General features: G+C 43.9%; 1 protein-coding gene across 1 annotated transcript in view; it reads right to left on the bottom strand.

Moving 5' to 3' along the window:
- The window catches only part of HERC2 (HECT and RLD domain containing E3 ubiquitin protein ligase 2), a 308,748-nt gene that overhangs the window by 206,173 nt on the left and 86,550 nt on the right, over positions 1-16,025 (bottom strand). The window contains exons 16-19 of the mRNA XM_082245322.1: positions 15,289-15,489; positions 13,558-13,786; positions 9,141-9,265; positions 1,230-1,408 (exon numbers count right to left, since the gene is read on the bottom strand). Coding sequence (XP_082101448.1) covers positions 1,230-1,408; positions 9,141-9,265; positions 13,558-13,786; positions 15,289-15,489 — 734 coding nt within the window. The remainder of the gene's footprint in view (positions 1-1,229; positions 1,409-9,140; positions 9,266-13,557; positions 13,787-15,288; positions 15,490-16,025) is intronic.

Raw genomic sequence — 16,025 nt, forward strand, 5'->3', positions numbered from 1 at the left:
CGCTTTATGATTTACTACTGTTAGGGGTCACTGGGCTTCAGCAAAATAGCAGCCTCCAGGAAGAAGAAACAGGAGCAATGCTGGAAGCTATTTACAGAACACACTTCTTTTCATAGCATAATTGTTAATGTGGAATGTATGTTCCTTAATCAAGAGCTTTTTTTTTTTATCAAGTTATGGGTAAAGTTCCACTTTAAGGATCTCATATTTGTGATTTAAAGTGGGTAAGGCAAAAGCACAAAAATGTTTGAATTACCATTACAAAACTTAAGCCCCGTACACACGCACAGATTGTTGGCCAACTGATCGGCCAACTTTTGTCCAGTGTTTGTTGGTTGAAATGTGCTCTAGACTTGCACTGGACTTTTGTTGGCCAACAAAAACCAACTTCAGAAGTGATGTCATGTGATGGTTTACTTTTCGTGTGTTTTTTCTTCTCTGAGCATGCCCAGTCTTGCTCATCTGATTTTTGTCTGCCGAAATCTGTACTGACTGAGGAACAATCTTTGGCCGTTCTTTGTTGGCCAACAAAAATTTTATAGCATGCACACCAGATTCTTTTTCGGCCGAAAATTCGCAGTTGGAAGCATCATACTAACAAGCCTACAATCGGCAGATCGGACGTTGGCCAACAATTTACGGCCAACAATCTGTGCGTGTGTACGGGGCTTTACTGTTCAGCAGACTAGGATTTAAAAAAAAATAAATAAATATAGATCACTCACTCCTTTTTATAATTTCCTTTGAGTTTTTAAGAAAAAAAAAAAAATGAGCATTTGAAAGTGAAGAAGGCATAGCCATCATAAAAAAAAAAAAAAAAAACAAAAGCACTTAAGAGGAAATGGTCTGAACGTTTTGTAAATTAAGTTGTTCAATGGTTCCTCTCCCCACCAATGACCGTAGTCACCGGAACATGTGTGCCCTTTGGGAAACCATCCCTTTATTCTGCTGACAAATGCAAAACTGCTGATCCTGAGTGACTCTTCCAAACCAAAAAAATAAAAATAAAAAAAAGTTGGAGCTCCACTAATGTCCAAATTATATGCAAATGACATAGCCAAGAATAACCATAGTCGTGTTAGCCAGCCTATCACTTTTACCTTTTTTGCTTCCATGTAACACAATGTACTCTAACTCATGTTCGCCATTTACAAAAGAATCCAATCAAGTCAAATTCTATTAGGTTGGCTCAGGAATTGCTATTCGGGAAAAATTGTGATGGTCATTACCTCAATAGCTGTTGTATGAGCTGCACCAAGGGCAAGGTCTGTTTACCAGCAGATTCATAGATGCCTGTATTTATCAAGTCTTTATCTAGTGGTGTACTGCTCCTGTGCAGGGAAGACACATTAGCTTCTTGTTCGTCTATTTCCTTTTCTTTTTGGGCTTCTTTCTTTGCTTCAATATCCTATAAAAGAGAAGTAAAGTCAATTTTGGCAGTGGCACGCGTAAGTGGGCTGTGTTTGACCCAATGACAGCTGCATTATGGCCCCAATAAACTGAGGCGGAGTTTTTTTTTTCCCTTTTAATTTTTTTATTAGAAAGATTTTGCAATAAAATACAAAAAGGGCAAGAGCCCAAATACAGGGAACAGTGATATAAACTGACAGTGTCAAAAAGTCCACAGTGTTCTGAACTAACCGCCTCACGAAACACAATAATGCAATGGGGGGGGGGGATAGGGGTAAGCAAGATGAATGCAACATTAGAAAATACTTCCCCCCCCCACCCCAATCAACCCCCGAGGCTGGGTTTTTTAAGGCGTAACATTAAAGTGATTGTAAAGTCTTGTTTTTCTAATAAATAATAAAACAAACAGGTTATACTTCCCTCCTCTGTGCAGTTGGTTTTGCACAGAGCAGCCCAGATCCTCCTCTTTTCGGGTCCCTCGTTCCTGCTCCTGGCCCCTCCCTATCGAGTGCCCCCACGCCAAGCAGCTTGCTATGGGGGCACCCGAGCAGAGCTCAGGTGTCCCCATAGCAATGCATTAAGATAAAAAAAACCTTTGTGACTTTACAACTTCTTTAAGGTTGGCCACTATGGTTCAAGTGATTGTGCCAGTGAATGGGCAACACATCCCCCCCCCCCCCCCAGTGGGTGTTCACCCCACCAGCATTCCTTTCTCTGCATCAATATACTTAGTGTCAGCAAACAGCAAAACCTAGAGAGAGCAGTTGCCCGCCCCCCCCCCCCCCTTACATGTGATTCACATGGAAGCCTTGGATACTACTCTGAAAAGCAATATATGCTCAGATTGCATTTCATAGGCCTTTTACAGGTGGTGAAGGAGGCTATATATTGCCTCCTCACCTCCTGTTTTAACCCCCTAAATGCAGCATCACCGCACTGCAGCCGCTTGCAATGCACGCGGTTTCAGTGTGGTCCCATTCACCCGGTGGTACACTTACAGCTGCAGCCACAGCATATGCATGTCCCTGGCTGTTGAAGTTGGGAATGGTAAAAAAAATAAATAAAACACAGGGCTCAACTGTATTTTTTTACCATCCTCCAACCTCACACGTGAACAAGCCTTTGGTTCACTTCTGTGCAGCTGCCTACTGGGCAGCCCATTCACAACAATGGACTTCCCTACCTGCAGAAACAAGGAAATAAGTCCAACTCTTTATGAAATGACGCCACACTGAGAACTCACTGCATTTGGCAGTGTGTGGGGGTACCATTAAGAATAAGGACACCCCTGCGTGTCTGCTAAAGAGCAGCATGTTGGGAATGAGGGCGATTTTACATGCGGTCCCTGACACATAGCAATGTGAACCAAGCCTTAGACTGGGGTGACTCAAGATGGAAAATACATATATATATATATATTTATATATATATATATATATATATATATATATATATATATTTCACAGAGTCTGGCACAGCATAGCGTGGCACATTTATTGATATTTGTTTTTATAATAGGTTTTTTTGGCATAAAAAAATGGATTTTTGTAAGATCTTACCGTAAAATCCTTTTCTCTTAAGCTCATTGACAGACGTAGTCTTCTTGATTCTCAAGAGCTGGGTTATGTTGTCTCCGCAGGAGTAGGACTAGGCAGAAAGACAAAACGTTCTGGCTCCACCTTAGGGGCAGTCCCTGAGGGTATATCCTCCCTCTCTCTGCTACAGGGAATCAGTTCTGTTTTAAAGCAGTACAGAGAATTTAACCCAACCCAACTCAATAATAGAGGGGCGGGTACTACGTCTGTCAATGAGCTTAAGAGAAAAGGATTTTACGGTAAGATCTTACAAAAATCCATTTTTCTCTATCGCTCATTGACAGACGTAGTCTTCTTGATTCTCAAGAGCTGGGACATCCAGAAGCAGTGCCACAAATGAGGGGTGGGATTGACAAAATCAAATCCAATCTAGAAGGCCCAACCGGTGCCAAACTAGAAGTTTTAAAGGCTCATTATAAACAAAGAATGAGACTAAAGAAAAATTTTCCAACGGAAAAAACCCTCGAGGTAGACCACTGGTCTCCTCAAATTGAGGCCTGCAAAACCTTGCGGCCAAACGAGGCATCAGACGATGCCATTACATCAACTTTATAATGTTTAGTAAAGGTATGCACCGACGACCAGGTAGCCGCCTTGCACACCTGGACCACTGACGCCTGATGGCGAAAGGCCCATGACGCACTAAGTGCCCGAGTGGAGTGCGCCTTAACAGGGAACGGGGGCTCCCGACCCTTAATAGAATAAGCCTGTACTACCGTCTGTCTGATCCATCTGGAAATGGTCGCGGCAGATGCAGGCAACCCCTTTTTGGGTCCATCTGGGATCACAAAAAGTGAATCCGTCTTGCGAAACGAGTCTGTCGTTTTCAAGTATACCCTGATCGCCCGGACCACATCCAAGGAGTGTAAAGCAAACTCCCGAGGATGACTGGGCTTAGGACACAGGGAAGGTAATACAAATTTCTTCATTCAGATGAAATTCTGAAACCACTTTTGGTAGGAAGGATGGATTCGGACGAAGAACCACCTTATCTCTATGAACCACCAGATATGGTGAACGACAAGATAATGCGGCCAGTTCTGACACCCTGCGTGCAGAAGTAATAGCCACCAAGAAGGCCACCTTCTGGGACAACGTGGGTAGAGGAATCTCCCTAATATCTTCAAAGGGAGGTTTCTGAAGAACCGACAACACTAAATTAAGATCCCAGGGGGGTAACGGCGCGTGCACTGGCGGAGCCAGATGTCGCACCCCCTGGATGAAGTTCCGCACCAAGGAATGAGTAGCCAAAGGCTTCTGAAAGAAGATGGCTAATGCTGAGACCTGACCCTTGATAGTACTCAAGGCCAGTTTCTGCTCAACCCCTTGTTGCAGAAAAGCCAATATTCGACTAATCGAATAAGACCGAGGACGGAACCCCAAAGGTTCACACCATGCAATGTAGGACTTCCATGTGCGATGATAAATCTTTCTGGAAGTCGCTTTCCTTGCTTCAACTAGAGTAGGAATAACTGAAGCTGACAAACCTTTGTCCTTCAGCACCTGGGTCTCAATAGCCAGGCCGTTAAAGCCAGCGATCGTAAAGCAGGATGGAAGATCGGTCCCTGAGACAGTAGATCCTCCCTGAGAGGAAGTCTCCACGGGACGTCCGCCACCAGTCTGACCATGTCGGCGTACCAAGCTCGACGAGGCCAGTCCGGAGCTACCAGGATTACTGGGATTCCTTCCTCCTCTATCCTGCGAAGAAGTCTTGGCAGTAACGCGAGAGGAGGGAAGGCATATATTAGCTGGTATTGCCCCCACGGGGCGATCAGTGCGTCTGCGGTTTCTGCTAGAGGATCGCGGGAGCGAGCCACGAATCTCTGAACTTTCCTGTTGAATCGTGATGCCAACAGATCCACATCCGGGGTGCCCCACCGTAGGCACAACTGGTGGAAAACGTCTGGATGGAGGGACCATTCCCCCTGATCCAGGGTCTGACGGCTGAGATAATCTGCCTGCCAATTCTCCACCCCCGGAATGAACACCGCAGAGATAGCTGGAACAAATCGTTCCGCCCAGCGAAGAATGCAAGCCACTTCTTTGGCCGCTCGGACACTCTTGGTGCCCCCCTGGTGATTGACATAAGCCACGGCCGTGGCATTGTCCGACTGGATCCGAACCGGGCTGCCCTGGAGCTGCTCGGTCCAGTGAATCAGACAAAGTCTGATCACTCTCAGTTCCAATACATTTATCGGTAACCTGGATTCTTCCGGGGACCAAAGTCCCTGGACAGATAACTGACCGAGAATTCCTCCCCATCCGGATAGACTGGCATCCGTGGTCACTATCGTCCAATATATTGGCAGAAATTACTTTCCCTGGCTGAGCATCGGAGACCGAAGCCACCAGACCAGAGACTCTCTGGTCTGTTTGCTCAATCGGATCTGATTGTCCAGGGATTCCGGATTCCGATTCCATCTGAGAAGAATCTCTTGCTGAAGAATTCGGGTATGGGACTGGGCAAATGGGACTGCTTCGAATGAAGCCACCATCAACCCCAGAACCCTCATGCAAGTCCGAAGGGAAGACCAGCTGTTGGACAGTAACAACTGGACTGCTGATTGAATCTTTTGGAGTTTCCCTACCGGAAGAAAAATTCTTGTCCTGACTGTGTCTAGAATTAGACCCAGATATTCGAGCCTCTGGGTGGGAACCAGAAATGACTTTTGCTGGTTCACCAGCCACCCGAATTCCTGTAAAGAAATCATAGTAATTTCTATGTTTTGTAGCAAGGTCTGAGGAGACTCTGCATGAAGCAGAAGATCGTCTAGGTAACCAAGGATCGATATACCTCTTTGGCGCAGAAGTGCCAACATTGGGGCCAACACCTTTGTGAAGACCCGCGGAGCCGTGGCGAGACCGAAAGGTAACGCCACAAACTGATAGTGGTTCTCCTCTACGGAAAAGCGTAGAAACCGCTGATGTCCTGCGAAAATGGGAATGTGAAGATAGGCGTCCTTGATGTCTATGGACGCTAGGACATCCCCTGGATGCAGGAAGGCTGCTACTGTGCGAATGGACTCCATTCTGAATCTTCTTATGTTGACGAAAGAATTGAGTGCTCTTAAGTCCAGAATTGGACGCACTTTGCCCTCTTTCCTGGGTATTGTAAACAGGTTTGAATAAAACCCTTGAAACCGTTCTGTCCAAGGAACGTGGACTACCACTCCTTGTTGTAGTAAATCTGTGACTGCTCTCCGCAGATCTTCTAAACGATCTGAGGATAGTCGGATATTGGAAGGGAAGAATCGCGCCGGTGGGAGAGATCGAAACTCGATCTTGTACCCTGACCTTATGACTTCGCAAACCCATTTGTCCGGGATTCTGGAAAGCCATGGATCCGGGAACCGGCGAAGACGTCCCCCCACCCCAGTTATGGGTGGGGGCGCACCTTCAGGCTTTGGATGGTTTATCTTCAGGTCTGGAGGGAGCGGGCTTTTGCTTGCCCGACCAACGACCCCTGATGCCTCCTGCAGGAGCTTTGGAGGACTTAGTTTTTTCACCCGCGGGACGAAAAAACCTCTTGTGAGCAGAAAAAGAAGGCCCTCGTCTTTGACGAGTTCCTCTACCTTTAAAATTTTGCGGTAAAAAGGTGCTCTTTCCACCCGTGAGATCTTTAATGATCTCATCTGAGTTGGCTCCAAATAGACGCTCTCCTGAAAAGGGGATATTAGCCAATGCTTTTTTGGAACCTTGGTCGGCTAACCAACCTTTTAGCCACAGTGTACGCCTGAGAACCACTGCTGAGACTGATGCTCGCGCCAATAATGGAGTGGCGTCTAACGCCGCATCACACACAAACTGTAACCCCTGTATCATTTGTTCCAACAAATCTGATACCGCCTGAGGGACCTCTTCTAAGTCCCGGCGTAACCACTTGGTCCATTCAGTTACAGCCTGCGAAACCAGACCAATAGCTATTATAGGTCTGAAAGCTGATCCAATCAAGGAAAACATGGTGCGAGACATAGCTTCTATCTTGCGATCCACTGGATCTTTAAAAGACGGAGCGTCTTCTAAAGGAATAACCGTGGCTTTATTCAATCTAGCAATTGGTGAATCCACCACAGGTGGTTCTGTCCATTTCTTAATAAGGGTTTCCTCAAACGGATAACGCCTGTCAATGCGTTTAGAAATAGTAAAAGTGCGTTTTGGCAGACGCCATTCTTCTTCGATTGGATTGCCAAAACATTTGGGCAATGGAAAAACCTTCGCCACTTTGATGCGTTTTTTAGTCCCAAAAGGGATTTCAGTTTCAGCTATTTCCGATGGAATACCCTGTAACCTTAAGGTCTCTTGAACAGATACAATGAGTGCGTTTACCAACGCTTCCTCTCGGGCTATGGCGGATGCCGAAACATCCTCCTCACTGTCTGAAGAGACAGGACCCGAGACACCAATCCCAGATGAAGTACCTGCAACTGCAGAAATAGGCTCAGAGTCTGAATCCGAGGTTTCAGATAATAAGGGGTTAGGCGGGGGTCGCTTTCTTGCGCCCTGTCCCTGACAAGCCACTTCCACCCGGGACACAATAGTTTCCATAATAGCTGACAATGATTCAATTGTCAATGGGGTGCTGGAGGATCCCGCAGACCCCTCGAGGGGATCCGGAGGAGATACATGAGTGGCAGGGTCCATGTTAATACAGGACACCTTTGCAAGCAAAACAAAAAAACTTTTTCTTTTTTTTTTTTTTTTTTGTGTGTCTCCCCCTAGCGCAATAGCGCCCCTCAGAGTACCTGCTTCTCGATCCCACAGAGAGAGAGAGGGACCCCCAAGGCTCACCAACCGATGCAGTGCAGTTTCCAACCAACTGCAGTCAGCGTCTGTCTTACACAGACTGGAAGGAGCTGTTTGCTTTTTCCCGGGTAGAAGGCGTGGCTCCGCCCCCTGTGTACGCCTTCCGGCGTTCCCAGCTCTCCACGAGGTAGCTGGGCTCACAAAACATGGCCGCCCCCATAGAAGAGACATAAGACTCCAAAAACATGGCGGCCGGCGTGACCTGAGGACATACATGCATTCGGTCTACGGCAAAATGGCGGCGGACCGCCAAAATCGTTTTCCCAGCACATCCACCTGCATCTCTGCTAAGAGGCGATATATGGATCTACAGAAGATACACTACACAAGGTAGGATTATACCTCCTATGTCTGCTGTAATGTTACAGTCTGCTGGGTAGAGTGTTAGCTCTTAAACCAAGTCCACTTCCCACAAACACTTGCTGTATTACAAGGGGGACTTGTAAGTATCAGATATATACTGACCATATATGGAGGGGCCCATAATACATACTGCCTCATAACGAGGAAAAAAGGGAACGTTTACTCACCATACCGAACCGACAGGCACCCTCTCTTCACAATACCCTCTCCACCGGGGTGGGGGTTTGTGGACCACTCCGGACGCCTCGACTCTCTGGTACCTGGCGTCCAAGCGAGACTTTCAACTCGCAAAGTCAGTCCCTTCACTGGGACTCCGTCGCGGCCGACCCAGCGCGGAGCTCTGGTCTGCACTCGCTCGTAGGCAGAAAACCGGGGTGACCACTGGATCTCAACATCCAGCCCGTCGCCCGGCCCCGCATACTTACTTGAATATGTCGCGGCCGACCAAGCGCAATGCCATGGTCTGCGCGCGCTCGTAGGCCGGCTGGGGTGACCACAAGTGTCGCCCAGTCCGGCATTTTTGCTTGAAGATCTCACAGGAAAAAAACACTGGAGAAAACTACCTAAAAAATGTATTTTTCTTAAAGAAAAATAGTCTTGCCAGGACCAAAAGATCCCAGCAAGGAACTTAGGTCCTTACTCCTGACTAGACAGAAAAAAACTGATTCCCTGTAGCAGAGAGAGGGAGGATATACCCTCAGGGACTGCCCCTAAGGTGGAGCCAGAACGTTTTGTCTTTCTGCCTAGTCCTACTCCTGCGGAGACAACATAACCCAGCTCTTGAGAATCAAGAAGACTACGTCTGTCAATGAGCGATAGAGAAACTCATGTGCCAAGTGTGCTGTTCTCCATGTGCTGAAAATATATGATGTAATCAGGTTTACTTAAAGCTAAACCCTATATGATAGGCGCTACTAAATATTACTCAGAATACCAAATATATTAAAAGCAGGCAGTTTTTGGTCTCACCTGAATCTCTGAGGTTATTGCAGTGTTAAGTGCACACTCTAATCCTCCATCGGCCATCAAGCTGCTTACCAACAGGTCAATCATGAAACGCCGCCCAGGGCTTATGGTCATTTCATTTCCAGAAGCTATAAACAGAAGGTTTAAAATTAATGTTTCACACAATATAACTGTGTTAAGCTACCTGTGTAATAATAAAATTTACAAAACACAAGAAAAAAAAGTGGACTAGAAAACTAAACCACATGTACACTTTCCTTTGCAGGCTAATTTGCAAGTTTGTGACCAATTCGTCTGAAAGTGCTAAAAATTGCATTGCACTGGAGGAAAAAATTTTTTTTTTTTATCTTGTGTGAACATAGGAGCCTGTTTTTTTAATAAAATATGGTCAAACATATTCAGCTAAAAGTTTATACATTCATTTTTTTTTAAGGCTGAAATAAAAAAATAAATAAAAAATGTATCTTAAAATCATGTACATGAGGACATGAACATGCTTCATTCCAGGAATTCAGCAACTTTGTAAAAAGTGCAGGCACACTATGAGGCAAGTCCAATTAGGTATATGTCACTTCCGGGACTCCTCACCATTACTTACAGTGCATGTGACAGGTTTATTGCATTCCTGGGAGGACACACTCAGGCTGTGAGAGGAGAGAAGCACACACAGCAGCTATGCCCACCACTTCTTGCTGGTGCCTATTGTATTTTGTGGATAAATTCACATAAAACAAAGGCTTCCGTGAATGGGTAAAATTAGGGGAGGCATGGGCATACCAGTTTCAGCGACTCTGCTCTTGAAGGAACTGAGACCACAGTGAGCAGTGTTGGAGCTCAAGAAGTTATCTTCCTGGAGCACAATAAACCTGTCAGATGTGAATAACAGAAGTCTAAAAAGGGGACGGGCAACTCATTGGACTAAACTTAAGGTATGCTTGCAGTTATTGCAAAGTAGATGAATTCCTGGAAATCAGCTTTAAAGTAGAAGTACAGCCAAACCTCATTTGGCTCCCACCCCCTCCACAGCCAAGAGCTCCGGTGCCTGAGGGTCACAGCTCTCTGCTTCCAGAATCTGAAGACGTCACACATTGATGACGAAACGCGTCATTTTGGAACACACGTAGGGGCACGTGACCAGTAGTCTGGGAGCACAGTGTGGTACGCACGCAGAAGCCAGAAGCCGTACACTTGCGGTGAAAGCCTACCATCCGTGCTTAGACTGTTTCTCTACTACTATCTTTTTTTATATATATATATATATATATATATATATATATATATATATATATATATATATATATATATATATATATATATATATATATATATATATTCCGTTATGGTTTTTTAACTAGTTCATTTATGTGGCTGTCTCTTATGCATGATAAGTTTTTTTTATATGACAGACCATATACTTAAATAAACTGTTTTATATGGATTTCACTATGAGGCTTTATATATTTTTTTGATACCCGTCACCCACAGAGTACATGTTTAAGGGAACCTTTATCCAGGAGGAGCGCAAGGATCAACAGTACAGCTCTCTGTTCTGGGAGGAGAAACCCTATTCTCCATAAGCCTGAATGGTCTCCCTGCCGTAAGGTAAGAGGGGATCCAACCTTTCTGGTGAGCCTTTTGACATACCTTCCCTGAGCACTGTGGTGACCCCTATAAGAATCCTTATCACCAACCTATTACCTTGCCTGGGACTTTGATTATTTTGGAACCTTGGATTTACTTCCCTATATGGTGTAATATCACGCCCAACATAGACTGATACATTGTGGACATTATTCATTTCTTTTTTTACAGGATTTGGTGTATATGTATATATTCCTTTTTTTCAGTGGGATTGAGTTACACATGCTGTAGTGTTGTATATGGCACATATGAGTTGTTGTTTTTTTGCATAATTGGAGTGTGCAATATATATTATATATATATATATATATATATTATATTATATTATATATATATATATATATAATTTTTGATACACATTTGTTGCAAGCGCATTAAGCGTGGGATATTATTCCTTTAATATTCCTTTTTCTAATTTCACTTTTGCCTGTCCTTGTGTCAGGAGGAGTTTATTGCAGCTGCACTTTAGTGATTTACTCTTAATTTTTTTTGATTTTTAACTTATATTATATATATATATATATATATATATATATATATATATATATATATATATATATATATATATATATACACACACACACACACACACACACACACACACACACACACACAGTGCCTTGCGAAAGTATTCGGCCCCCTTGAACTTTGCTACCTTTTGCCACATTTCAGGCTTCAAACATAAAGATATAAAACTGTAATTTTTTTGGAAGAATCAACAAGTCGGACACAATCATGAAGTGGAACGAACTTTTTGGGAGAATTCAAACTTTGTTAACAAATAAAAAAACTGAAAAATTGGGCGTGCAAAATTATTCAGCCCATTTACTTTCAGTGCAGCAAACTCTCTCCAGAAGTTCAGTGAGGATCTCTGAATGATCCAATGTTGACCTAAATGTCTAATGATGATAAATAGAATCCACCTGTGTGTAATCAAGTCTCCGTATAAATGCACCTGCACTGTGATAGTCTCATAGGTCCGTTTAAAGCACAGAGAGCATCATGAAGAACAAGGAACACACCAGGCAGGTCCGAGATACTGTTGTGGAGAGGTTTAAAGCCGGATTTGGATACAAAAAGATTTCCCAAGCTTTAAACATCCAAAGGAGCACCGTGCAAGCGATAATATTGAAATGGGAGGATCAGACCACTGCAAATCTATGAAGACCTGGCCGTCCCTCTAAACTTTCAGCTCATACAAGGAGAAGACTGATCAGAGACGCAGCCAAGAGGCCCATGATCACTCTGGATGAACTGAACTGGAGAGATCTACAGCTGAGGTGGGAGACTCTGTCCATAGGACAACAATCAGTCGTATACTGCACAAATCTGGCCTTTATGGAAGAGTGGCAAGAAGAAAGCCATGTCTTAAAGATATCCATAAAAAGTGTTGTTTAAAGTTTGCCTCAAGCCACCTGGGAGACACACCAAACATGTGGAAGAAGGTGCTCTGGTCAGATGAAACCAAAATCAAACTTTTTGGCAACAATGCAAAACGTTATGTTTGGCGTAAAAGCAACACAGCTCATCACCCTGAACACACCATCCCCACTGTCAAACATGGTGGTGGCAGCATCATGGTTTGGGCCTGCTTTTCTTCAGCAGGGACAGGGAAGATGGTTAAAATTGATGGGAAGATGGATGGAGCCAAATACAGGACCATTCTGGAAGAAAACCCTAATGGAGTCTGCAAAAGACCTGAGACTGGGACGGAGATTTGTCTTCCAACAAGACAATGATACAAAACATAAAGCAAAATCTACAATGGAATGGTTCACAAATAAACATATCCAGGTGTTAAAATGGCCAAGTCAAAGTCCAGACCTGAATACAATCGAGAATCTGTGGAAAGAACTGAAAACTGCTGTTCAAACGCTCTCCATCCAACCTCACTGAGCTCGAGCTGTTTTGCAAGGAGGAATGGGCAAAAATTTCAGTCTCTCGATGTGCAAAACTGATAGAGACATACCCCAAGAGACTTACAGCTGTAATCGCAGCAAAAGGTGGCGCTACAAAGTATTAACTTAAGGGGGCTGAATAATTTTGCACGCCCCATATTTTTCAGTTTTTTATTTGTTAAAAAAGTTTGAAATATCCAATACATTTCGTTCCACTTTATGATTGTGTCCCACTTGTTGTTGATTCTTCAAAAAAAAAAAATTACAGTTTTATATCTTTATGTTTGAAGCCTGAAATGTGGCAAAAGGTCGCAAAGTTCAAGGGGGCCGAATACTTTTGCAAGGCACACATATATATATATATATATATTTATTATTTAAGGTTATGCATAGGCGCAGTGCATGCTCCTAAATTCTCTGCTTACAGAGCTCTGAGAACAGAGCGACCAGGGGCCTTTGATTTTTACTGTTGACAATTACTTCTCATGAAAGGTTTTTAAAAATGCATGCAATATCATTTGTTTCAAATATAATTTTTGTGTTTTTAATTTGTGGGTTGTGTCTCTCGTTAAAAGTCCCACGGGCTAGGATCTTTATTGGTGTTTAATCTGCCTTATTATCAATAATTATTTCCAAGGTTTATTTGAATCTCTCACACATTAGTTATTTCAAACACTTACAAAGTGGACTTTTGTATTAGGATTTCAGTCAACTGCAAAGTGAACCCACCTTTAGGTTGTCCTACACATTACTGTTCGTGAATAAAATGCAAACTTGTGCAATGTACTGTACAGTATGATATAAAAGCATGATTGGACATGTAGAAGAAAATACTTAATTGCACACAGAAATGTAAAACCCAAGAGCACAATGAAACATACCTGCATTTGGCAAAAGGGCTGACAAGGCCCTGGCTCTCTCCTCAGCTGTGGGCAGAAGCACAGACCATCCGCTCTGCAATACTGCTTGTGCAGCTGACTGCACTGTGTTAAGCACTCCTGCATTGCTGGCCAATGTAACAACGGTCTGCTTCAGACTGTTCAATAGCATACTGCCAAGACCCAGGCCCAGGCACTCTGGGTCTACTTGGTGGCTTATAGCGGCATGTAACTGGAAGAAACAAATATGTAAATGTGCTGCGCAATGAAGCAAAGTAACTGCTTTGAAATCTGTTTAAGTGTTAGTAACTGCTTAGATGCTCTAATTTTCTCGTAATGGTAAGGCATGGTGGGCATTTAAACCTTTCAGCTACACACATCAAAACATTGAAAGATATCCATCTATCACAAACCTTGGCAATTCAAAACTAGGATGGGGGAAAAAAAAAATACATAAAGCAAAACGCTTAGTGGAAACCCAATGTAAACACTATTTGCAGCTTAAAAAGGAAGTAAACCCTCCTCTGCAACTTTTACCCTATAGGTAAGCCTTATCATAGGCTTACCTATAGGTACTGTAAATATCTCCTAAACATGTACCGTTTAGGAGATATTTACCTTACATGCAGCCAGTGACATCACTGGCTCATAAGCTCTGAAGGAACGGCCGCTGGTGCCGTTCCTTCAGAGCCCCGTGCCGTGACCGTCGGCATGCGCGGGAGTGACGTAATCGCGGGTCCGGCCAATCAGATGACCGGATGCCGCGATCCCGGAAGACGGGCGACTGAACATGTCACCCGTCATACAGGTAAGCGGGCGGCACGGCGGGGGCTCGTTCTAAGGTAAGTATTTCTTAATGAGCTAGTATGCGATGCATACTAGCTCATTATGTGTTTCTCTTTAAGGTTGGAAAAAAAATAAAAACATTTCAATGGAGTTTCCAACCACTTTAAAGCAGAACTTTATTTGACAGACTAATTTTGTCATAATGCCCCCTCCCCCCTTCCAGATCTAATCAGCAGCCTTTAATTTTTTTCCACATTTTATTTACTTTTTTTTTTTTTTTGCTTTTTTTCACCTGTCCTGCTCCCATAGCCTCCTGAAATAACACCATCACATATGCTAGTAGGCCACAGGGACACCAAGGGCTGACAGGCAAACTATGTGCCAGGATATCAAGGACTGGCTAAACAGGCTCCCAATGATGCCAGAGAGAAAGATGGCAGCATGCAACCCAGCCTGTGGCAGTGGAGCAAACGCAGGGGAACACAGGTAGACACACGGGCGTAAAGTTCCTTTTAATTCAGAAGATAGGTAAAAGGTAAAAGTGAACTTTTACCCTGCTCCTCCTCAGCCTCCCTTTAGCACAGTGAAGCTGTCGGTCACATCAGGAAAGTAACATGAGAGGGTTGAGGGGTCAGGATCAAGGTCAACTTTAACAAATTTGCATAGGACTTCATCAGCCTAGATCTCTGGATCCACTGACTATTCAGTCATACAGTTTCACAGAGTAGCTTCCTCACACATCTTTTCATCAAATGCTGTTTTCTGGATTTCTGACAGGTTTATCTAATCCTCTCTCTTCCCACCAGCTATGAATATTGGATATTAGGATATTTAAGAATAGACTAGTATGTGAGAAATTATTAATGCAAGCTTTAAAAATATAAAAAAAGAAAAAAAAAAAAAAAACCTGAGAATTGCGTTCAATATTTTTATCTAGTGTGTCATTACCTGTAATCGAAGCAGATTAAGTGTTGCTACAGCCATACATTCCTTTTCTTGTGGCGGTGGCCAGTCAGAGCTGCCATCCATCCCTTCACTAACTTGGCGCAGCAGTAAATCCAGCTGTTCAAAGGTCATGGGGCACACATCAACAACAAAGGGCACGCGCAGACCGATCGACCATTCTGAACAGGAAGACCACGCAAAACTCTGTACACAAATATAATTTTGTTTTAAATCTGGACAGCGCAGGTGTTCATCCCCTAATAAAGTTGCTATACTGAACAAAATTATAAAACGCAACACTTGTTTTTGCCCCCATGATTCATGAACTGAACTCAAAGATCTAAGAAAACCGGGATTCATCCATGAAGAGAACACCTCTCCAAAGTGCCAGACGCCAATGAATGTAAGCATTTGCCCACCCAAGTCGGTTACGATGATGAACTGCAGTCAGGTCGAGACCCCGATGAGGACGAGCCTGAGATGAGCTTCCCTGAGACGGTTTCTTGTCAGTTTGTGCAGAAATTCTTTGGTTATGCAATCTGATTGTTGCAGCAGCTGTCCGGGTGGCTGGTCTCAGACAATCTTGGAGGTGAAGATGCTGGATGTGAAGGTCCTGGGCTGGTGTGGTTACTTGTGGTCTGTGGTTGTGAGATCAGTTGGATGTACTGCCAAATTCTCTAAAATGCCTTTCGAGGCGGCTTATGGTAGAGAAATGAACATTCAATTTGCGGGCAACAGCT

The sequence above is a fragment of the Pelophylax lessonae genome, assembly GCF_965119305.1.
Source record: "Pelophylax lessonae genome assembly, chromosome: 2".
NCBI classification, from domain to species: domain Eukaryota; kingdom Metazoa; phylum Chordata; class Amphibia; order Anura; family Ranidae; genus Pelophylax; species Pelophylax lessonae.